Source organism: Sceloporus undulatus, chromosome 3, assembly GCF_019175285.1.
Source record: "Sceloporus undulatus isolate JIND9_A2432 ecotype Alabama chromosome 3, SceUnd_v1.1, whole genome shotgun sequence".
Taxonomy (NCBI): domain Eukaryota; kingdom Metazoa; phylum Chordata; class Lepidosauria; order Squamata; family Phrynosomatidae; genus Sceloporus; species Sceloporus undulatus.
Genome location: NC_056524.1, coordinates 33976689 through 34002430, shown reverse-complemented (window position 1 = coordinate 34002430; position 25742 = coordinate 33976689). Strand labels below are relative to the sequence as shown.

The window sequence follows — 25742 nt, the reverse complement described above, 5'->3', positions numbered from 1 at the left end:
GGCCCAGGAAAGGCCTTTTTCTTTTTTAAAATGAGGTAAACATTAAGTATCTTCTTTTCACTTGTTAAAAAATGGCCTGCCCTCATCCTAAAATGTCCCAGGAAGACCCCAAAACATGATGAAAATTGTCCTCATGTCAGGGGTGTCACTAAGGGGGGGTGTGGTCCACACCAGGTGACACCCTAAGGGAGAGTGATACCTCTGCTCCCCAGACATATGCCTTTTGGCAGAGATGGACTGTGGAGTTCACTTGCGTCCTTCTAAAATAATGAAGAGATGGTGTGAGTGGGATGAGGCTCATTGGGAGGAGAAAGGAGAGGGCCCAGTTTTTTTAAAAATAATTTTTTTTTTAATTTTAATTTAAAAAAATTAAATTAATTTAAAAGTATTGTTTACATAGATTTATACAACTGAAATGTCCATAATACAATCAAGTCTGATAAAGAATAAAGGGAAAATTCAGCAAATACAAGAAAAGAAAAAAAGGGAAAGAAAAAGAAGAAACAGGAAAAAATAGAAAAAATATAAGAATAATAGTAAAAGAACTTCCTCTCCAACCGGACTTAGAATTTTTCCCTAATTCAATATCTATTGTCTTAATTAATCCCCAAAATATACTTAAAATACCAATAGATCCCATCTTAAATCATAAAATATCCTATATAATTCTTGAAAACATTATCTTGTCCACTTTATTAATTTAATCACATTTCACATATTTAAACTATCAATCCTTAAATCCCCAAGTCATTAGTGTTCCCCATTCTTTTTAAAATATTTTAAAATAATAATTATTTAAAGGTTTTCTTTAAAAACATCAAATCTTGGCAAATTTTCTCTTTAACCACATGAAACTAGGTGCATGTAATACATTCAGGCTGTGCATATGATATTGTAATTTAAAGGTATAATTTTAATGTTGGTAGTTGTTTTATGTCACAGCTATTACATTACATTCCTTATATATTGGAATTATAGAGTAACATCAGTACAAAAAACATTTGTGAGGATTCTGTATGGTGTAGTATGGGAGAAGGTCAATGGGTGGTGATACCATCAGTTACTCCACCAGGTGATGCCAACCTAGTGATGTCTCAGGTGCTTTCTGCACTGGCATTTGGGACGTCCAGAGGACGTCCTATTTTAAAAAGGGGGCGTCTCTTATAGACGCCCCTGTGGCGCCGGCCCTTCTACATGGCCGGCGCCATCTTTGCGTATCGGACGCTGAGCGTCCGTACGGGTCGCGTCCTTTGTGACGTAGCGAGTGCGCCCCTGGCACCTCGCTACATCGCAAATGCGACGGAAAAAGAAGCTCCATTTTGGAGCTTCCTTTTTGGTCCGCGCGGGAGTCGCGCCGTGTGGAGGCTCCGGCTCCCCCGCAGACCTACCGGCGGCGGCGGCAGAGCGCCGCAAAGTGGCAGTATGTACCCCGCCTCACTTTCCTTAGAAGCTCATTAACCTTTCACAACTGCCCATCCTTGAGGTAGTCTAATATAATGGATTACACCTGCTTTAGCCTCAGGGGGCACACTTGCTTGTCTGCCTCAGAACCCAAAATATTAATTCACCTGCAAGTACAGATTCCCCTCCCAGCCTTACAAAAGTTGACAGCCTGGGAAGAAGGCATCTAGGGAACATAACCAAAAGGTTTAACACCTGCAGTTGAGAAATAAGATATTATTAAAATGTTGATCCTCTTGATTCCTTGAATTTTTTATTACCTTAAACAGGGAAGAGAACACATGAAAAGTATATACTGCACAGGAACCATCTGAGTCACACATGAGTTGGTTGATATGACTACGCCAAGCTTCTTCTGCATCGTCACAAGCAGCTGGTTGAAATGCAGCCAAGATAGCGGAGAAGAAAGGGGAAGGGAGAGGTGAGACATTCCTGTCACCCTCACCAAAACTGGAAGAAAAGTGAACCACAAAATCTTAGTGTAAGAACAGATAGCAAGGCTATGTGCAGATCTGTGCTTAAGTATCAGAGTTTGAGACTTCATTTTTAATAACAATTCCTTACTGATTATTTATTGCCATTACTCAATCTTAAAAGAGTAACACGTTACTAATGCATTATTTTTTCATTTTTTTAAAAATAAACTTTAAAACACTATGAGGTTTTTTTGGTAAACTGCTCCGGTTTCATAAAAAGGCAAGAAATAAATACTATATATACTCAACTATAAGTCGACCTCATATATATGTTGAGGGCAGGTTTTGGGGCCAGAATTATGGATTCTGCCATGACCCATGGATAGGTCGAGGGTAAAACCTGGAAGCTCCTTCAGTGTGTGTATGTGTGCGTGTGGCAAAAGGGGCTCTGAGGCTTTTTGCTTCAGTGTTTCAGCTTTTGTTTTAGTCTTCAGGCGGCTAACGCAGGCGGGAAAACAACTTTGTTTAACAGGAATTAATCACCCAGAACTCTTTTTGCTTGGCTCAAGAGAGAAAGAAACTGCTCTCCTAACCGACCAACCGCATGGGGAAATCTAAAAGGGCTGCTATCACATTACCATACTGCCCTGTAAATAAGTCAACCTGAGATTTTGGGGTTAATTTGGGCATACATTTTAGACTTATAAAGTATATATGGTAGTAAAACACACACACACACACACACACACCTCACATACCTAGCAAGAGCATATTGATCCAGCAGTCTGCCCCCCTTTTCTTCAGTCTCTGTCATATCTAGGCTAAAACTATCACTGTATTCAAAAGCTGCTGGGAGTTCGTTTGTAGAGCCAGAGAGGTCATCTTCCTGTACTGAGGTATCTTCCTCTTCCTGGGCACCTTCAGTCTAGAGGAATTGAATTGGTAACTTTTTTAGTCACATAATACACGTTAACAACAAAACAAATAGATTAAAAAATATTGAAATAACAGAAGATACACAGTATCTGCTAATGATTATGAGTGAGGGTAAATTCAGTATTTATTCACAGAATGTGTTTACATGAAAATACATATAGAACGCTGCAACTGTAATACAGTCAACCAACAATATATGCATCATAACAAAATGGTTGTTTCCAAAATTCAGTAATCAGCAAGTACTGATCTGCTTTGTAACTCAGAAACAGCCTTTTCAAAAAGGCATTTTCTTCACAAGTTGATGAAAACAGTGCAAGAAGGTGTCAGGTGAGCATCCCCAGGAGCTCCAAAAAGTTGGTGGAATCCCCAAAAGGCATTGTTTCTGGTCACCACCAAACTACATTGTAAAAAAAAGGGGGAACCTAAAACAGGAAGACTTGAAAGGACAGAGTGGGCCTCGAAATATTCAAGCCCCAAGATGTGTGGGAATTTAAAAGTAATAATCAGCACCACAGTATGCAAACATCTTCATAGAATAATAGAGGTGGAAGGAAGAGACCACAAGGGCCATCAAGTTCAACCCCCTGCCATGCAGGAACTGACAATCAGAGCACCCCTGACAGATGGCCATCCAGCCTCTGTTTAAAGAAGGAGACTCAACCACTCTCCAAGGAAATGTGTTCCACTGTTGAACAGCTCTTACTGTCAGGAAGTTCCTCCGAATGTTTAGGTGAAATCTCTTTTCCTGTAGCTTGCATCTATTGTTCCATGTCCTATTCTCTGGAGCAGAAAACAAGCTTGTTCCATCCTCAATGTGACACCCCTTCATATACATTATTATTATTATTATTATTATTATTATTTATTTATTTATTTATTTATTTATTATTAAACAGGTCCACGCTAAACATACCCAGCTCCCTAAGTCTCTCTTCAAAGGGTGTGGTTTCCAAACCCTTCACCATTTTGGTCACTCTCCAGCTTGTCAACATCCTTTTTGAACTGTGGTGCCCAGAACTGCACACAGTATTCCAGGTGAGGCCTGACCAAAGCAGAATAGAGTGGCACTATTATTTCCCATGATCTAGTCCCTATAATTCTATTGCTGCAGCCTAGAATTGTATTGGCCTTTTTAGCTGCTGCATCACATGTTGACTCATGTTCAACTTGTGGTCTACTAAGACTCCTAGATCTCTTTCACATGTACTGTTGTTAAGCCAGGTGTCCCCCATCCTATATCTATGCATTTCATTTTTTCTGCCTAAGTGCAGTACCTTACATTTTTCCTTCCTGAGGTTCATTTTGTTACTTTTGGCCAAGCTTACTAATCTATTAAGGTCATTTTGAATGATGATCCTCTCCTCTGGGATATTAGCTATTTCTTGTAATTTGGTGTCATCTGCAAATGTGATAAGCATGCCCTCTATATTATTTTGTCAAAGTCGCTGATAAAGATGTTGAACAGCACTAGGCCCAAGACAGAACCCTGTGGCACTCCAGTGATCACTTCTCTCCAAGATGAAGAGGAGCCATTGCTGAGCACCCTTTGGGTTCAGCTGGTCAACCAATTACTAATCCACCTAACAGTCACACTGTCTAGCTCACATTTTACTAGCTTGTTTGCAAGAATATCATGGGAGACCTTGTCAAAGGCCTTACTGAAATCAAATGCTATGTCTACAGCATTCCTTTTGTCTACCAAGCTGGTAACTTTATAATAATAAATAATAAAAAAGAGATCATATTAGTCTGGCATGACTTGTTTTTGAGAAACCCATGTTGAATTTTTTGTGATTATGGCATCCCCTTTCTAATTGTTCACAGACTCTCTGTTTAATGATCTGCTCTAGAATCTTTCCTGGTATTGATGTCAGACTAACTGGCTGATATTTGCCCTCCTCCAGTGTACTGGGACTTCTCCAGTTCTCCAGGAGTTCTTCAAGATTATTGTCAATCGCTTTGAGATTACATATGTCAGTTCTTTTGATACCCTTGGATGTAGTTCATCTGGTCTTGGAAACTTAAATTCATTTAGATTAGCTAGATATTACTGTACTACCACTTTACTTAATTCTGTCCTGCATTTCCCTTATTGTGTCCTCTGCTCCATTTTCCTCAGACTGCATCATTTTCCTTTTCTGAGAAGTAGGCTGCTCAACTGCTTCCTTTTTTAGAGCTCCAGTAGAGCAAATTAATTCTCCCATCCTCCTGAATAGAACTAAAGGAAGGGAGACAATAACCAGCCAGACATATTGCTTCACTGCTAGTCCTAGGCTTCCATTTTTACTCCTAGGGGCTGGGGCAACTAGTGAGAGGCAAACTATAAAGAAGATGCAGATTCAGGTGAAGGATATGGGATCTTTTGGATTTTTGGTAGGTTGTTATTGGCAGTAACAGGTTTTGGAGGGTTCTCAGGTGCTCTGATATTTCCTTGAGAACTCCTTCTGAACAGGAAATATCTTTATATTCCAACACCTCCATCCAAGTAGAAGTCTCAGAATTGGTATATGGATCCAAGTAGATTTTGAAACTATATATTCTGACCACAAAAGATTTTTAAAAGTTTTTCTTCTCCAAAAATTTTGAGCCAAAATTTTTTGCTTGGAGTTTCACATGTGATTTGTCAGGTAATAGGCAGGATGACTTTCAGAAAAGAAAACAGAAAACTCCATTGAATATATGGAGCCCATCTAGGGTCTTTGATTAAATAGTGCTGATAAACCTTGGTGTAAAACAGTAGTGTTTAATTTAGAACGAAGTCCTTTTCATGTTTCCCTTTTTGCATTTTCTTAAATAAAAATTTAAGAAAGATGAACTGATTCTTTAACTCTCACAACTAATTTCTATGGATACAACAGCTAGTAATGTTTCTTGTTTGACCATTATTATTTTTCTCTAAAGCAACACCAATTTTCTGTGTAGCATTTATGCCTAACTTCCTATGCCTACATATGTTTGAAACAAAAAACATCACTGCAACAGACTGACTGTCAACTTGCCCCACATAGAATCATAGAGTTGGAAGAGACCACAATGAAGAACTTACCTGATGATAAAATATTTAAGGTTTTAAAAAAAAGGCCTGTCTGCCCCTGGCTTCAATTACAGATATTTGGAAAAAAAATTATTAAAGAAAGCAACTCTCCTCCCTCATAAACAAGAAAAAATCATAAATAAATATGTGGTGCGAAGCTTTTACCAACCTTTAATAATTGCATCCAAACAAGCTTTGTTTCAGGCAGCTATGCAGAAGAGCAGGTTTTTAAAAATACACACATGTATATCAAACTCAGTGTATTACTCTAAGCTACATTCCAAAAGTAGACCAAACAGGCAGAACTGAGTTCAGTGCAGGCTAATATTCAATTGAACTCCCACATTTTGGGACAAAAAGTGGAATTCATGCTTCCACCCACAGGGCAATTTTGTACTGGCCTGCTAAAGTTGGTTGAAGTGTGATGCTGGCATTTCCCAGGAACAGTTTCTTGAAAAATGCAAACATTTAGTTCTGGCACTAGCTATAGCTGGACATACTGCATTAAAGCATTTTTTTTCCAAACCCTAAAATATTTTTCTTTTTACGTAAGAAGGAAGAAAAAGGTATGCCAAATCTGTCTCAGTCTACTGAATAAAGATTGTTAAATACAATTCACTCACCTTTGAACTTTCAGACACTTGGAGATTATTCATTTCAGGCAAAGAAGCATTAAAACTAGAAGTTCTTGAACTGAAGGGAGGTGGAGCTGCAGAAGCCACTGAAACAGCCTCACCAGGTGTGGAAAGAGGGTCAATGTGGTTTGTGTCCTCAGAAGGAGAAAGTGTCATTATCTGTTAAAAGCGAAACAAGATTCAGATTAAGGGTGCAAGCTCTTTTACACAAGTCACACAAAGGAACATATACATAGTGCTTATGCATTCCCATTCATTTGCAAAGATGTGTTTATAGGAGAACTTTGCATGGATTGTGCCAAAAACATGAAGTCATTCTCTTATGAATAGCCAGTAAATAATACAGTATTTTTCACTAGTGAACACTGAAATGTTTGAACTGGTTATTTTATTAATTTGACATGCTTTCTGTGCAGATCTGAAGAAGAAATGATTTTCTCCCTGTTTGTTGTGGCATCATGCTGAAAACAGAAGCATTCTTCTCTAAATGGTATGTTATCAAATGTGAAGGGAATTCAAATGGGCTACTTAACAGAATGTGACATATAACGTTCATGGAATAAAACACAACTTATCAGATCTGACGTTTCCTGTATTTAGAACTTCTGTCTAAGCCTTTTATGTTTGCAGACTATGAAAAATATAAAGTATTTAAGAATATACTTACCTACCTCAGGTCTATCACTTCTAATTTGTTTTGGAATTGGTTTGAATACACGGTATGTACAGTACTCCTTCTAGGAGCCTATGATTTAACTACTTACTAGCTGCGATTGTTCCAGGATTTGGCTCGTTGTTAGGTCCTCCTCCTCTGATGACTCATCAGAGTCTTCATGGTTTATTTTGTTTAGGCTGGGTGTACTTCCTGAAAGCTGGCTTTCTTCCAGAAGCTGCATATCACACTTGTCCAGACTATCAAGAGAACGTCTGCGTACTCCCCAGTTGAAATTGTCCATGCTTTCACCCTGCAATCACAGTATTAGTTTGTTTTCTCTGCCAATGTACAACTATTTCCTCCCTCCAAAAGTTTTATTTATCAACTTTTCATAAATTGGTAAAGGTATAAATCAACAAATGTGCACACTGGGCAGAAAAAAAACCCTTTTCATACAAATTATCAACATCTAAAAAGATTTTTAAACACATGAATAGGAAGCAAATTCTAAAGGGGATCTGGCAATACTTCCATTGCCTCCCACCCCCATTTCTCTTGCTTCTCAAAGTTTGGCCTTGAAAAACGTGTATTGGGGAACATACGGATTAGACCAGAGGTGCCCTTTAAAGAGCATCATCCACAAAACATTTCTATCCACTGGAAATTATCAGAAGATATCAGAAATAATATCTTCTACTAATTGCTATTTTATCTAGCATGTGTTTATAGTATCAGCACAACAACAAACTACTATTTCAGATTTTCTGTACTACAAACATCTGGACACACTTTCAATTTAACATGCACAATGCAAGGTGTCAAACCCACAGAACCTTTACTGTATATACTCCATGTATAAGTCTAGAAATTTTAGTCAAAACATTGACCCCAAAAACCTGAGTCGACTGATTCATGGGCCCAGGTAAGAACTGTACTTTAACTCTTATTTAAAAAGGAACCATGCCCCGGTGAAAGGCAAGAGCATAATCTATTTTGGAAGCACTAACTTCCCTCTATTCTCTCATCATCCAGCCTTTAGTATGAGCACAAACAGTTGTGCCTGCTGGAATTTTGTAAGTTGTTTGGCATTGTTTTCCTTGCTTCATTCTTAGACCCTTTGTCACATGCTCCTACGTTTTATCCTTGACTTATACATGGGTCATATCAAAATCCGTAATTTTGGCCCCAAATATAGTTGAGTATATATGATAGTTTAAAACCTAATCATACTTCATGGGTTAGAAATTATCTTTTAAAAATAAAATGGGCCAAAACTGAATTTTTAAATTAGATTTTTAAAAAAATCATGCTCTATTAATACATTTTATACTGAGCTTTGGTTGTACAAAGCAATCCTAGCCTGGCTTACTGAGAGGTATATGCCACTATTATCAGTGGGATGTATCCTCTAGTAAGTGTGCTTGGGAGTGAGGCTTCAGCCATTTACAGTCTAATAAATATTCTGAATTATGGAAATGAAGACTGTTTTCACATTTATAAATAAACACCTATAATGTTAGCTAGTGCTGAAATACAACACCAAATAAAGATGAGAGGGGAGGTTAATACATTAAAAGTAGATTTCTACCATCAGTTTGACTCCTGACACAAACTCTAACACCCCTGAAGCTTTAAGGAGGAGAGGATTTACTATGCAAAACTGACAATTTCCATCATAACATGTGCATAAATAATAGCTTGTGCTAGCTGTTTATTCAATTACCAAGTACTATGATGGTTCTTTAGTGACCTGGGAAAATAGCAACTTGGGATTTTCCAGTTCACCAATGTGAAACTGGACATCTAAACTATTGTCTCCACAAGGCAACTGGTATTGTGTTCCACTGTCTGGATTCACAACATTTTAAGCTCTTTCACCACATTCTCATTTGACAGTGTAGAATTCCTGGCATTCCAAATGTGTTTCAATGCTCGTTTCAACACTAACTATAGCTACTGTGTTGAGTGTCCACTCATAACATTGCCCTTCCTGCTCTCTTTTCTGTTCTGATTGGCCAAAGCATGGCAGAGGACACAGTACAGTGCTGCAGGCTTTACTCTTCCAGCATGACTATCAAACTTCTATTACTAGCACAGAAACTAGGTTGGTTGAATCTCTTGAGCAATATTGTGAAACTTATAAAAATTTCTGAGGTGCTTCAGCACATCAGAAGAATGCTTGTTCTATATGTGACTGCATATGTGACGGCTGGAAGCCTACCATAGTCATTACACAATAGTGAAGCTCTACGTAACTTAAATTAAAAATACAGCTTGACAATGTAAATGCATTTTGAAAACTCTAAAATGTTTCTAAAGCATAGCATAAAGTGAAAGTAGCAGCTTCGAGCATGTAAACATTCACACACATACACACACACACAGAAAAAGAGGAGAATATATAATACAAACAATGCTTTACATCTATTAGCACATGTGAGTTCAAATAGCATTATCTTACCTGAAGTTCCTGAATAGCAGATATAACAAACAGGAAACAAATAAAGAAAAGCATTTGTAAACATACTTAGTTTAAACATGCTCTTATAGTCATTCTCCCTAAACACTAATTTACTGTAACTGAACTGACCAATTTATTCCTATCCTTGATTTAATTTTTTTTTCCATGATTCTGGCTTTCATAGTCTCAGTCAAGATGCTAAATTACTACATCTTGTAGACAATCTTAACAATGGCAGTCTTAATAAGTAATAACATTAAGGTGGAAAATAAGGTTAAAAAGTTACTTTGGCCTAAATGTATATAGTTTATGCATAATACTCACTTAACTGGAAATAACTCCCACTGAGCTCAATGGGACATACTTTTCGAAGAGATATGCATAGGAATGCAGTGTAAAACTAAACTATTGCTGCCTTTCAGGACAGAATTTGTTTTTATATTTTTATTTGTTTGAAAAGTTCTTTGTAAGGCATTTCAGAGAAAAGAAGTTAGATACAATAACAGGAAACACATTACAGCACTGCCTAATAATGCAGTTATTGTTAAAAATGAATGTGTTTTTCCATTATACACCTCACTTTTTAAAGCTTTATATTTTGAAAACAATTGTTACAGCATGGAGCTGGCTTGTCTTCTGATATATGGGTATTGAACATGGATCATAAAACTCCTAGACTTTCAAATAAGCATGTGGAATCTGTAGTGGGACCAGTGATGTGATGGTAAATTCTGAAGTGCAGGACTGTCATGACTGTCCCCATAATCTAAGCCTCAAAAAATGCAGGAGCTACTTTGATTCATATCAGGACACCAGCTTGAGTAGTTACAGTTGCTACCTGGAACAGGTACCAATGTTTACCAATAATCGTTTTCAGGGTTTGGTTTAAAAGCAATCTCTTTGTCCAATTCAGGCAACAGACCTCTGACATACTAAGTTAAGCTAAACTGAATTGGATCAGTTTCTGAAAAATTGGCAACTCTGGACTTTCAGTACCTTCAGTTAATGTAATGTAAATGATACAGTTTTGAAGACTGTCGTCCTATACATACTTACTAGGGAGGAAATCCCAATGACCACAGTGGTCATTTTGGAGTAAACATGTACAAGATTGGAATACAAACAGCTCTAATACTTGCTAGTGGTGAAAAATGATAATATGTCAAACTGAGCACTTATTTTAAATCATGCACTGTATATTGTTCTCATACACTGAACTGATTTTATTCAAAATGAAAAACACTCGACAGCTTTAAAGTAATATTGAGACATTTATGTAGTTGGTAACCTTTTTCTGACATGTTTAAAAATTATTTTGTTTGTCCAGTAGACTTGACTGACTTAAACAAGTTCTACAAATTAATGCTGCTTTGCAAGAGCCAGCTACTCCTCCAGTTTTAATATTTTCAATGTTATTTATTTCTTTATAGTTCTGTGCAGTTACTGGGTTGCAGTTACTAAACATCTCATGTAGAATAGCCTTCTGGGACTCTCATTACCATTTCTCAATTGTTTGCTTCCCACCTGTTCCTTGAAAGCTTTGTTCCTTCAGTGGTGGGATAGTCTTTTGAACTTTCTTTGGTCTCATAGTTTGGCTCCATAATTAGCTATATTTATTGATCACTCAGAGGTTCCATCCTTAGATCAGCCCTACTCCCACAACAGTAATTAGGTGTCATTTTTAACTGACCGCTCTGACCGCTCACTCATAGACACCAGAATGGAGGACAGGTGAGCTCAGGCTTCCCCTAAGATTAGGCTGGTGGGGGGACTGTGCCCCCCTGATATGATCTGGAAAATTGGACAGCAAGATTCCTATATAGTTTAGTCTCCTCTTCAATTATCAATCAGAATTCTACTAAATGTACCATCTATAGATGGTACATGACCCCAACTAGGCTTGCTAACATAACCAAACAGGGTAATCCAATTTGTTGGAATTGTAAGAAAAAAGGTGGCTTCTTCTATCATCTTTGGTGGCAGTGTAATGCAGTTAAAATTTTTTGGAAACTGATCCATAAGAATATAGTTCGTACTCTAAACAAAAATATACCCTTGACCCCAGAATTATTTTTACTGAATATAACTGATGGAATACAAGACAATTTGGTTCAAGATGAATTAAGTACTTTACTATACATGATTACGGCTGCTCAATTGATTTGGGCAAAAAATTGGAAATCCAGCAGAACCCCAACAATAAGGGAATGGTGTTTGAAGCTGAATGAGCTAGAGACCTTGGATATGATATCAATGTCAAAAAACAATAGAACTTTGCAACAATATGAAGAGAAACGGGGTAAGACCTCAACTCTATGGGAAAACAGTTGTAATGATGCATGATAGATAGATTCAATTTTTTTTTTGGTTTTTTAAACTTTATCTTCTCTTTTCTCATTGTTATATTTCTTTACTAAGTGATATCTGTATAAGTATGTAAGTTTTTTCTTTTTTCCTTTGTCTCACAATAAAAACTTAATAAAAAAAAGAAGTCTACTAAATGATCAGGCACTAAGGAATATTACAACAACTATTGTCCTTGAGCCCTCCCAGGAATAACAAAGACTACCTGCAATCTGCACACTTGCTTGAGCGTAAGCTACACTGAACCCTTGGAGTGCATTTCTAAGTACACATTGTGCTTGTAAGAGTCTTGCTATTTTAAAATGTTTGAATGATAATGGATGGGAAAAGGAATTTTAAAGTAGGCAAAATTAATAACCACCTGCCTACTTGGATGGGAGACTCTCTTTTAATAAATAAATAAAATAAATAAATGCACACAGAAAGCTAGCATGTTCAGGAGAAAACTAGCTATACTTCAGGATAGTCGCATCTCTCATTCTCAAACCTTGAAGGGATAGATGAGAGCTGCCTTACAATGGCTTCAAACAGATGGGGCAAAAGGGTGGCCATTGGGCCATGTCTGGGGGTAAGGTGTTTACAAGACCCATGCCCCTAACATGGCTGGAAGCTGCCCTGAGACCGCCAAAAAGGAGCGGGGAAAAACTTGCCCCTTTTCAGCAGCCCGGTTCGGGGCCAGGCACATGCAGTCACCACAGTTCCACAGCAGTTAGGGCAGAAGCAGCCTCTGGCTCCTCCTTTTGCCCCAAGTGCTTGAGGCTAATTACACAAATTATTAGTCCACATAGAACATTAGTATCTTCCATGACTGGTAGCAGTTTGAAGTCTAAAGTAAAGGGCTTTCTCATTCCTGCCCCTTTTAAATAAGGCCCTTCTAACTGAGATTCAATTTATTACATCTGGAGCTTAATAATTAACAAGCATGTACCCTATCCTGAGTTATACTCAATGCACAAGAATAGAATAATGTGCTGTTGCTCATGTTAAATGTGGTACATAAAATGTTAAGTAGAAATGTATGATCAGAGCTTAGAAAAGTTACTTTTTTGGCTGGGAGACCTGGGGGTTGCAATCCAAAGAAATATGTTTTCCAAGTTCTATGATTAATACATATATAGATCTAAAAGAGGGGGGGACTTATATGGCCTGCCAGCTCTGTGTAATCTTTTGAGGAGTCCACTGCTACCCTAGGGATACCCCACTCTACTACATTTTTTTGGGCAAATAGGTTTTCATGTGAAAAAACACTCCCTTCTATTTTAAAGTGTTTTGAATTCCTATTGCAGTCCCTTACCCTATTAAAACAGGGGGGGAAGCCACCAAAGTTGACCAGAAATGATGCAATCCCATTTTTGGTTGTGTTGGTACGGTACAGCCCTGAGGACAGACTAAAATAGCATACTGCAGCTCTCCAAGCTGTCAAGCATCTTCTACATTTGAAACATTTTTTAAAAACCTGATATCGTTCTAGAAACTTAACTCACTTAAAGACTAGGATTCATTCACAATAAAACTAGCCAGGCAGTGGTTGGTACAATTATAATGGTCACTGGTCTCAAAAGTGATGCCAAGCAAGGCAACTACCAGGTAACTTTCCTGATGCTGCCACTCCTTTAAGCTTTCAAATTAAACCCTCTTTTGTTCTTGCTAAGTAACACTGCTGTGAAATGCAGGTCAATTTTGGAAGAGGCCAGAAAGAGCAAATTGTCACACATGCTTTGTGCTTCTGCTCTCACTATATCTCCTCAGGACAGTCTGCAGGAGAAGGGGAATGTTATCTGCAGCAAGGATGTGACATGGGAGAAACCACATAGGTGAGACTGGCTGTCCAAAATTCTTCCCCTTTTTGTGACGTTGAAGGCTGTCATGCCAGCATCCATAGTTTTTTGTGGGTTTTTTGGGCTATGTGGATGTGTTCTGGAAGACTTTATTCTTGATGGTTTGCCTGCATCTGTGGCTGCAATCTTCAGTGGTTGGTGGCCCATAGACATATGGGTACATATACTGTGTGACCCTTGGTTGGACCCCTCTTCACTGTATCCTTGTTTCCCCTCCTACTCATTTCCTGCCATTTTTCTGTCTAGAAAACAGTGGGGCACAATGCCACTGAGCACCATCTGGTATCCTACAGCATCTAAAGCTGCCTAATGCAGATTCTTTCTGGTCAAACAGAAATAGTTATTCCCAGAGGGAGCATATCTACATTACCAGTAAAAAAAAATTAAAAAAGAAAGAAAACACAAGAAATCCAAAAGAAGCACAGTGCCCTTCATATGTATGATGTAAATTGAATAATATGACCTTGCAGCAATGATAGTTAAAGATGAACTGGCAGGCTTTTACCTGCCAAGACTTGATTTCAGGCCCTCAGGCTTCTGTTTTTCTGTTATAACAGCTGATGGAATTGCTAGCACGTAGAGCACAGCAGAAAGTGCATCATGACTTACTTCTAAATGCTGCTGGTTTTTATCGTGTTTATGTTGAGCAAACATCACGTGTGCACACATGTACACATGGGTCTTTTTGAAAGATGGGTGATGAAATAAACCAGATGACTGAAAAACTATTTCTTGTGCAATAGACTCATGAAATTCAAAGTTGGTATTCTGTTAATGGTTCAGCTTTTCAAACATTTGGATATACTGAATCTTTAAAACTACCATGCTTCATTTAAAATAATGGAAATCTTAGACTCATAGAATCATAGAATTGGAAGAGACCACAAGGGCCAAGCCCAACCCCCTGCTGTGCAGGAAATCACAATCAAAGCATCCCCGAAAGATAGCCATCCAGCCTCTGTTTAAAGACCTCCAAAGAAGGAGACTTCACTACACTCCAAGGGAGTATTTTCCACTCTCAAACAGCTCTTGCTGTCAGGAAGTTCCTTCTAATGTTTAGGTGGGACCTCTTTTCCTGTAGCTTGCATCCATTGTTCCGGGTCCTGTTCTCTGGAGCAGCAGAAAACAAACTTGCTCCATCCTCAATATGATATCCCTTCAAATATTTAAACAGGGCTATCATATCACCTCTTAACTGTCTCTTCTCCAGGATAAACATCCCCAGCTCCCTAACTCGTTCCTCATAGGGCATGGTTTCCAGACCCTTCACCATTTTAGTTGCCCTCCTTTGGACACACTCCAGCTTTTCAAGATCCTTTTTGAACTGTAGTGCATTTTTGGATTGTGGTGCCTCTTAGCATTTTTATGTAGTTCTGGGGAATGTTAATTTCTAGACTTTTAATAAGACAATGTTAAAATATATTTTTAAAGGAAATGAGAAAAAAGTGTATGGCTTGAACTTAAGGAAGGGTGTGGTAACCTGCCAAGCTTTATGCTACTTCATTAACAGTGCTGGAAGCATTCCCCCAAAGTTCATTCTCAATCATGTTTACAGCTGTTCAGTTAAGCTTTCGTTAAAACATACAGCAAACATTATTGTTGGTAGTTATTATAGAGTGGTGTAATCTGAAGCAACAGCAAAGTTTTTTCAGTGATAATGTACTGTACCTCTCCATCCTCCAGCTCCACATCTAGGAAATCGAAATCCCTAAAGACTCTGAACTGCTGCTCGCTGTTTGAGTCATCCATGTTTTCCTGCTCGCGTGTTCCGTCCTCAGAAGCTACCAGACTTGTTTGGTGCTCAATCAAATCCAGATCTCCACATGAAGAAAAAATTACCTATAAATCAAAAGGGTTTTTCTTTTAAGAACTGCTTCTCTGTGGGTCTTTCTGTTAGCAAAAGTCTAATAGGCTATTCAGAAGACTGTATTTTCAGTACACACCTAATTCCTTCAGTGGGTATTTTTAGAAGATTCCCTTTTATTATTTATGTTGGACAGGTGCCTTCAGATTAAACTTGTACAAAGACGCAACTCTGAGCTGCAGGAACACGTCCAAACTACCTCTAATGGATGCAGATTGATGATGCCGTAACGTGTATATGCATTTATGGGAACAAAATGCAACTGCGGAAAGGGCAGGGAGATGAATCAACTCTTTTCCCCTGCCTAAGTTGTTACAAGTGAAAACATGTTGATAGATTAGGCAGCATTATGTATTAGATGTGCTTCACAGAGGAACTATTCTACTGCCTTTGTCTGAGAGACTTAAAGTGCACATGGAACTAACAGGCTCCATTTACTGAAATAAAATGTGACCAGTTCTTAATTGTTCAGCCAATATTTTCATTACGTAGCAAGCTGCCTGCATCTGTACAACACTGCTGCCAAGACACAAATGTGTATGTTTTAAAATGGAATTGCCTACTGCCTGGCTAAGGACAAAAGGATTAGCTGGGAATGCCTCTCCTAGTCAAATTTTGTGGCCAGCACCCATTTCAGAAAGAATGTGATTCCATTAATGTTACCACCAGGGGTGCCAAGAATACTGATTAAATTACAGTACTGAAATACTGAATACCCTCAGGCTTTCCCTCCTCCGTGTTACCCTGAAGTTTGCAAACAATGCATTGTAGAAAGTAACACCAATAGAAAGAGTTACTTTTGGGGCAAAGGTGGTCAGCTCAATACTTTTGTGATGTGTGTGCTTGTCCAAGACTATTACAACAAAACACTAGGGACATTATCGCATGCAAAATCTGCAACAGGTTACATGCAGTTTGTAACAATCAGTGACGGATCTTATCGCCCTGCCCCGTTCCCCAGGAATAGGCAGCCCGTATCAAATCTGGAATTTTCCCGTACTTAAAAAGCTTCCAGAGAAGCCCAGGTTAGATACAGGTTGCCTACTGCCCAGGCATAGGGCAGTGCAATAAGATCAGTTACTGACGGTTACAACCTGCATGTAACCTGCCACAGATTTCACATGTGATAATCTCCTCGGTAATTTCTTTCCAGAAGTACAGATGGACATTTTTTGTTTGAAACCTCTGAAATTTCTGAATTTAAGCTTATTTTTCCACCTGAAATTTGTTAAAAAGAACTAAAGGCATTTTGTTGTGGGTGTGGGATCTACCTGATCTACCTAAAGCTGCAACCTTGAGATAGCATTTAAAACTTGCCATCTACATTAACTATGCATCAACTGTAAGAAAAAATGCAGGACTTACTGAAGGATTTTTGCTTAAGCCAACTTCTTGACCACACAGAGTAAGGACGTGTACCAACTTTTCTTTTGTTCTTTTCTTTAAACAGAAAAAGAGAGGGAGAGAGAAAGATACTTTAAGGAATGTGCATATATCAGTGACTGAACAATAGGAGAAAAAGTAATGTAATATTTAATAATAATAATAATAATAATAATAATAATAATAATAATAATAATTTATTTATATTTCGCTTTTTCACAAAAGAAATCAAAGGAATCAAAGCGGATTACAACAATATAAAATAACACAGCATATAGTTAAAATTACAATTAAAAGAAATAATATTGGAACCCAGCCTGCCCCCTAATCATACAAAACTGAGATGCAAACCATAAAATGAGATTAAACAACAAATAATATAAAAACATGCCAAAGCAAACATAGTAATATCCAGATTGAGTCTCCCTTATCTGAAATGCTTGGAACCAAAAGTAATTTAGCTTGAAGGTAATCTTATACATAATGTTTTTAGTAATTTTGTGCATGAAACAAAGTTTATGTATACTGAACCATCAGAAAGCAAAGGCATAACTATCTCAGCCATCCCTGTGGACAATTCTAGATTTCTGCATTCCGGATAAGGGATACTGAGCCTGTGTTCCTCCTGATTTAGCCAAACCTCACTTGTGTGTTTGTGCCTTCACAAGTCACCTGTCAACTTATAATGACCCCATGAATTACATAGGATTTTCTCGGACAAAGAATACTCAGGTGGGGTTTTGCCAGTATTTTCCTCTGAAATACAGACTACAGCACCTGGTATGCGTTGGCATCTCTCATCCAAGTACAAACCAGGCAGGGCTGGTCCTTCCTAGCTTCCAAGATCACATACGATCTGCTGCCTTCTGGGTATTTAGGTCACTCATTTACATCTTCTTAAGAATGACTGATAAGTGGACTGACTCAAAAGGTACTAGTTCATCCAGCTCAACCCATGTAATATTGACGCATATATTGAAAAACCCAAAATTGTGTGGTTTTAGTATTATTATTATTTTTTAAAGAATGGTGCATCATTGTAACAACTGGGCAAATATTTTACCTGGGAATACTGGGGCCTTTTCCAGCTAACAGGAACAAGGACATTGGAGTTAGACCCAGAAGATGTTGAAGATGTGCTGCGAGTGACAGGCATTATTCTCGGCTTTCCATCTCGGCCTGAAGAACTTTGTAACTCATCATATCGTCTTCCAATAATCGGTGTCTTCAAGGAAAACAACAATAGAATACAGTATAGAACATTTCAAAGTGCTTTGCCACAATCCTTACAACAATACCACAATGCAGATCAGCATTCTTGGGGAAGTAGGGTGAACAATAACTTATCAAAGGCTAATTAGTACTAATTATGACTGAAGTGCACATTAATAATTCAAACTCTCACTGCATTTAAGAGAGCTAATATCCCACGATTTAAGAGATAGGGATAAGAAATATATCACCACCATATAATTTACTGACATTTTTATTTTCCAAAATATGTAATTTACTACTTCTTCCAAAGCCACAATCTCTGTTTTTATTGTTGTATATTGTATAAACTTTGCTGTTGCCTGCCTCGAACCTCAAAGTGGAAGAGGCGGGATATAAATAAATACACTGTATTTTATTATTATTTATTAATACTGAAAATGTTGTCCTCACTGACATTAATGGATTTGTGTTCACTGGATCTAGATTGTAAGAGAATGTCATTTTTTGGAGTACTATTACTATTTTTGTTTTATTTTACTCACTAGATGCCTGTTTTGAGGCTGTGGTGGTTTGAGTGCTGGACGACGACTTGAGAGACAAGGACCCGAAGCAGATGGCCAGACTGCAGTTTGGCCCAGGACTGCAGTGATTGCATGGCCCACTTTCAAAGCAGGCTGCCACCATGGTCCCAAACAAGCTGCCGCCAGGAGTAGATTGAATCCGCTCCTTTTTCCAGTGGCTTGGAGCTACCTTTGACCTGTCTGTTCAAAGGTTCAAATTCCCACTAGAACATAAATACCCACTGGACAACATTGGGTATGTCGCTTCAGAGGGCAACAGTATCCCAATTTGCTTAGATATCATTGCAGACAGAAATGTTCCAGCTGCCTCATGAAAAACAGTACTTTCTGATATAGAGGTATTTAAGATGATGTAATGAAATCTGATATATTTATGTATTAGATTAATATGGAACAATAAAATGATAAAATATATTATTTTTATTCTTTTGGCATTTCATTATTCTGAACTATGTTTTATTCTGTTTGCTTTTATTGTAAACTGCTTTGAGATTTTAAAAGTGGAAAGTGATATAACAATAACATTTTTTAAAAAAACGCAGGTTACCTCAGAAATATCAAAATGGAATTCTAATGTTTTCCCAGGTAGTTCCTTGGAAGCATTGTTCCATACACGATGGATTTCCATTTTTGAAATATCACTATGCTGGTAGGAGGGTAAAACCAGACTTGCTGAGCGTGAAACTACCAACTTCAGTATATTCAAAGCTTCTCGCCAATGAATGCTCTGGAAACAAATATCCACAAAAATAATATTTTGTTACATGTTAGTGGAAATAAAATCTATTACGAAGCTTTAAAAACATCATCTATAAATACAACAACTTACTATTAAACAATTTAATTGTAATGAATTTGAGAGCCCAATAATATATCTAGTTTGATATATAACTGGGGTTTAGCAAAATATAAAAAATGGATACAAACTATGGTAAAAATAAAACTGGAATCATCCTATAGTGTATTCTCAGCCCTTAATTTTTTCTCCAAGTAAATAAAGAAGAACATTATGTGCTGCTATCTGCCATAGAATTTGACATCTGGACATTTTCCCTTTTGTTAAAATAATTTCTAATTTTTGTGCTTCTAAAGAAAAGCAAGTGAAGTTTGGATACTGCTTGGTGAAGAAGGGTCTGCTTTTTCTGAGAAATCCACTGCATATAAATATTTTTCTGATTAAATGTCAATATGCTTGAAACATGTTAAGATTTGTTCCGCAATACATGTTGGGTGGTGCTGCTCACCATCGCCGCCAACAACGCTGCTGCGGGGCTCAAGACCTAGTGGTGCTCGGGGCCTGGTGGTGGTTGCCGCCGCAGCCACGCTCGGGGCCTGGTGGTGGTCACTGCCGCTGCTGCGCTCAAGGCCTGGTGGTGGTCGCCGCCACCAAGCAGCACTTGGGGCCTGGTGGTGGGAGCTGCTGCTCGCTGCGATTGGGGCCTGGTGGTGCTTGCCGCTGCGATGCTTGGAGCCCTTTCCGGCTGGGGGCGCGGTAAGGGCTGCAAGCCACGCCTACAACTATCCGATGTCAGATAATCTGGAATGTCGGATTACCGAATGTTGAATAATTGAGACTCTACTGTACTTAATTCTTCTCTTCCTCCTACATATGAGAATTATTTTGTGTGTAACAAAGTGTTAGGAGAGTCCAGCAGACTTTGTGGAGTACAAAATTACAGAGGAATCCCAATAAATGGTCAGAGCTGCCATTTCTGAAGCTGTGCTGAGCAACTGCCCTGCTCCCCCTGGGCTGCTCCTTCCCACTGTAAGCAGTGGGAAAGGCAATTCTTTCCTTGTTGAGGCTGGAGGTGGCAGATACTGTGGACCCAGAGCCTTGTCCACACCATGCCCCCATCTTCTTTTCTCTCCCTCCTAATGTCAAAGCTCCATTGGAAAGATAAGGGCTGTGTAAAGAATCCACAGGGGCAGGATTCCATATGTGACTCTGAGGGGGATTTCCAATCTATCCTATTTTTCAAGGAGACTATTCCAGGGATCACAGGAATGCATGCTGCTGTTTTTGCCTTTGGTGGCCATTCTCTGATCCCATTAGGTTTAGCATTATTAGTGTGTACCAGCAGAGGAAAAATACACACTATCTGGAAATATAATCTTGGGGGCATTAACATAAGGATCATTAACATAAGGCAATACACACACATACACACGATTGAATTCTGCAGCTCAATGCAAGTTCAGAATTTGGATTTAATGTAGATTTGGAATTGGCTAGCACAACACATGTGCAGTATTGAACAGAGCATAACTCAGTGCATTATTAGGTGGAGATAACCTACTAGTACAACACGATTTCAAAGTATAGGAACCCTCTCTTTTCTGATTGACCATCAAACTATATATGTTCACCAATTTTAAACTGAAGAACAAGTTTGTGGTTTGCTGCTTAGTAAAAAGTGCAGTGGACAGCCAGAGCTCTGAAGTGAATTAATTAGTGAGTAAATGCTGGTTTTGTACAGGCTCTATAAATAAATACTAAACTCACCTGCACATATTTTTCGATGGTCTTTAACACTTCCATGTTAAACTGTTTTACAGGAATGCCTGACAGGTCCATATAACTAAGAAGACTATAGATTATCTGCAAAAGTGACTGTTGCATACTAGGTAGCCCTTTTTCTAGTAGCTGTGGAAAAAACCAAACCAAATTTAGAAACTTTCTTAAACAATTAATGCTAATGATGCTGTTACACAAGCCAAGTAACTAGTTAGAATCCTAGTGTGCTCTGCTATATACAGACATGTGATATAAGAGAGAGAGAGAGAGAGAGAGAATCACATATGGTCTTCACAAATAATTTACGTAGTGTCCTATGTACCACCCAATATTAACCTTTTGAGCAGGGGTGGGACATGTGTAGCCCTTTAGATGTTGCTGAATTGAAACCTCCTCAATAATAAATGTACGGTACTGGTCATGGCTGCTGGGAGGGACAGAAATATTTGGAAGGCTGCACAATTCCCACTCCTGCTTTAGAGCCTTTCAATAACAACACAGAAGTCTTCACTGTTCGTGATCCTGACAAACCATAAAAAGACAAAATAAAATGGCAAATGAAAACTACAGATTTAAAATGAAATAGGCAGAGTCTTGGAAAGCTACTTTCCGGACTACAAATTTCTAAACATCATGGATTGACCATGCCACCTATAGGTTCTAGTAGTTGTAATCCAAAAAGTAATTTCCCCCAGATATGGGAATGAATGGCAATTAAAACATAAAAAAAACCTTTTATTTCTAGAATTAGGAAGATTAAGAAAAAACAGAAGAACAAGATAATAATTATTAAAGCAAATAGATTATTATTACCACCATTTTCCTCCACAGAAAAAAATTGTGTGCAAAACCAAAAATGCTTCCTATGGTGGAAAATGATATACCGTATATGTTTCCTTTCTATGGAACGTTATCAAAATTACCAGACTATGTCTGGGGGGAAAAAAAGCCTATATACAAAAACCGAATTTGTTCATGAACATCCTAGTTTGGATATAGAAGTAATACAATTATGAATACCAAAATTAAATTTTGGTACTCCCCAAAAAATAATCACAATAATAAAGCTGAGTTTACCCAAATGCTCCTTTTACTTCAACTGAACATATTAATTGAACCTTTTGCCTTAATTATTCACACTACTTTTACACAAACACACACACAGACAGATGCACCCTGTGATGTCACTGAGCAACTTTAAGAGGATGTTTATCTCTCCCCTTAACTTGGCATCTCAGGGAATAAATACCTAATAACCTAGCATTATTCCAGCATTAAATCTCAGGTTAGTAGAAAATTGATAGTTTAGCCACTACCTACTACATTACTGAGCAAGAGGATTCAAAACCACGAGGGGTACTATTCTCATTAAAGATCCAGATGGATCACCAAGATATAACTCTGCAACCTTCCAATCAATAACAATCATAAGGATTTTTGTATTCTAGTAATTACACTAATAATAATAATAATAATAATAATAATAATAATAATAATAATAATTTTATTTGTATCCCACCCCTCTGAGAACAATTGGGGCGGCTAACAAAATTAAAAACACAAAACATATAAAATCCCTGGTACCCTCCCCCCTGAAAGGACAAAGGCAATGACATGAAGTGAAGTAACCTATGTGAGAGGAACTACATTTCTGTGATGATTATTTTCTGTTAAAGTTAAAAGCAAAATGAAGTTGCAGGGATTGCAATCTGAAATGGAAGGCTAGTAGGGGAAGGAAGGGATTTAATGATTTCTCCTTATGCTAGTTTTATGATGAAAATTGCTATCAGGTTGCAAACTAATTTAATTTAACAATATATGTTCTTAAATTTCTGTGAAAGATCCCTTTGTACTCTGTGAAACATATCTTCCATGCCATCTAACACTATACAGTGGTACCTCGGGATACGAAATACCCAGGTTACGAAATTTTCAGGATACGAAAAAATCCCATTAGAAATCATTGTTCCGGGTTACGAATGTATTTTCGGGTTACGAAGAAAATTTTTGGTGCTTTTCGGCGCTTTTTCGCACGAAACGCGGCTTTTCCCCATTAGCGCCTATGGCAATTCGGCTTACGAAGGCTTTTCGGGTTACGAAAGCGGCCGCGGAACGAATTACTTTCGTAACCCGAGGCACCACTGTACATATATATAATTTCCTGAAGCAATTTCTTTAATGCTATTTATACATACAGTATTGCCCCTAGTCTTTCAGAAAAAGATTGGTGAGCAGCAGATAGAAAAGGACTGACTAGGAAAAACATACCTCAGCCAAATATGTAACCATGTTTAGTGTAATATCTGCAAATGCTTCATGAAGGTAACGGCAGACAACGTTCACCCAGGTTGCACAGTCTCTTGTGTAGCTATGTGTTTTATAAAGAGTCATCACATGTGCAAGATTTGATAGCTTTGGGTTCTTTTCTTCTAGACAAACCTAATAATAATAATAATAAAAAAATCAGACTGTGTTATGAGTAAAACAAAAGTAATCCTGGGATTTAATAAAATCCATGTAGTACTAAACACAGATGGTACCTGAGCAATTCTCTCTGCTATATCCTTGCAGAACTGATTTGGGCCATCAAAGTGCTGAATTAAATGAGGAAGGAGGCATAAAACATTCAAAGGGAATCCTACATCAAAAAAGGAGAAATGCAGAAAGGAATGAATATTATAGATTTGAAAGCATATTGTATGCTGCCATAATAAAGGCACTGAGCTATATTCAATTATCATTGCAGAAGCACTAAGTCCTAGTGATTCTGCATTTTCAAGCCTAGCATAAGGGTGGTATCCAATATCAACTGGTAGTATGCAATACAATTTCACTACACAGGAAGTTATACAATTAGTTCCACAACCAGTTGCACCTTCTTTTGTACAACTGGTTGCCCAGCCCCTTGAACAAACAGATATGATTCTGCACAACCACTTTCACAACAGTGCAATCCAATGAACTAGCAGGGATTTTCGCTCCTATAGCATTAAACAGAACTGATTTTTCAAGGGAAACAGGCCTTGTATAATACGCTGTACTTTTATTTGTCATTTTTGTTGTTTTAATTGGTTTCAACATTTAATAAGGTTTAATTGCTTTTTGACATGTATAAGCCATTAATTTTTAATTATGTTTGTTTTAACTTTTGTAAGCAGTCTTGAGTCTCAAACTGAGAAAAAAGTGGGATTTAAATAAATATAACAACAGTAATAGCAACAGCAATAATTTTTTTGGTGGTTTTTTTCAGGCTATGTGGACACGTTTTAGAAGAATTTACTCCTGATGTTTTGCCTGCATCTTCAAAGAGCAACAACAATTGATTTAGATTATACACTTTTTTTGTTAAAAACATAAAAAACAACAATTTTTGTTATATATACAAACAAGTGGGCCAACCATACAATTTCAATATATTATAGTCTTGCTTGGTTCCTAAGTAAGGAAATGCTACCTGGTGTTATTTTCAGGGTCATTCTGCATTTCTATATATGACTTTCTATATATGTTAATTAATATTAATACAAAATATTGTTTATAATAGGTGCACCTAACAATCCTAGCCCCATAATTCCACAGACTTACTTTTACTGCAAAGCAAAATGTATGCTACCTGGTTTGACTTTACTAACCCTTACTTCTTAATAGAAGAGAGTTTTCTGTATGTTTAATACCCCAAAAGAAGGAAGCAATCAAGCACTGATTGCACTGAAACTTGGATTTATTTTAATGGGGAATTGGGAAACAGAAGGTTGGCTTGGAGATATTATTTGGCTCATTGTAACATTCTTTTTCACTCTTACAAGGCAGCTGCAAGGAAGTGAAACAAAATGCAGCTGCTTGTCGCAACGTGCTCCAAGACTGGGAGAGTGCTGCTGTCATCTCCCAGCACTTCAGTCTGCAGCATCTCAGAAACCCTTCAGTTAGTGTGCTTCCTGATTTAAGAAATAGGATTTTGGCCGCATCCCACAGTAGCTCTCCAGGAGACCTTGAAGTGCTGCCTCCCTGCTTCCACAATAAATAAATAAATACATCTTTTTTTTCAGGCTCAAATAGTCCCAAGTACCCTCTAGAGAACATGCAGGCATGTTTGGGTTTTTTTCTGGGCTCCTAACGTAATATTAAGGATATCTATCTATCTTATCTATCTATCTATCTATCTATCTATCATCATCATCATCGTCATCGTCGACTACTGGGAGACCCAGAGGCAACAAAGATGGCCCTTGGGGGCTGCATGGCCTAGGGGCACACCTTCCCCACCCTGTTTCAGTATCAATAAATCATTTTAAAGTGGCTAACATGGAGCAAATGGGACCCAACCATTTTTGAAGCCCCACACTAGCCCCAAAAGTGAAATGGGAAGAAAAAAAAACCAAAA

General features: G+C 37.9%; 1 protein-coding gene across 4 annotated transcripts in view; it reads right to left on the bottom strand.

Moving 5' to 3' along the window:
- Positions 1-25742, bottom strand: part of FRY (FRY microtubule binding protein) — a 225898-nt gene that overhangs the window by 27459 nt on the left and 172697 nt on the right. For 2 of the 4 annotated variants that reach the window (XM_042460591.1, XM_042460589.1), the window contains exons 38-49: positions 23902-23999; positions 23630-23800; positions 21350-21490; positions 19394-19573; positions 18114-18275; positions 17033-17107; positions 15472-15642; positions 9602-9610; positions 7250-7450; positions 6474-6644; positions 2636-2802; positions 1722-1911 (exon numbers count right to left, since the gene is read on the bottom strand). In XM_042460591.1, the coding sequence (XP_042316525.1) occupies positions 1722-1911; positions 2636-2802; positions 6474-6644; positions 7250-7450; positions 9602-9610; positions 15472-15642; positions 17033-17107; positions 18114-18275; positions 19394-19573; positions 21350-21490; positions 23630-23800; positions 23902-23999 (1736 nt within the window). The remainder of the gene's footprint in view (positions 1-1721; positions 1912-2635; positions 2803-6473; positions 6645-7249; positions 7451-9601; positions 9611-15471; positions 15643-17032; positions 17108-18113; positions 18276-19393; positions 19574-21349; positions 21491-23629; positions 23801-23901; positions 24000-25742) is intronic. The other 2 variants (XM_042460592.1, XM_042460590.1) reach the window with 1 other exon arrangement.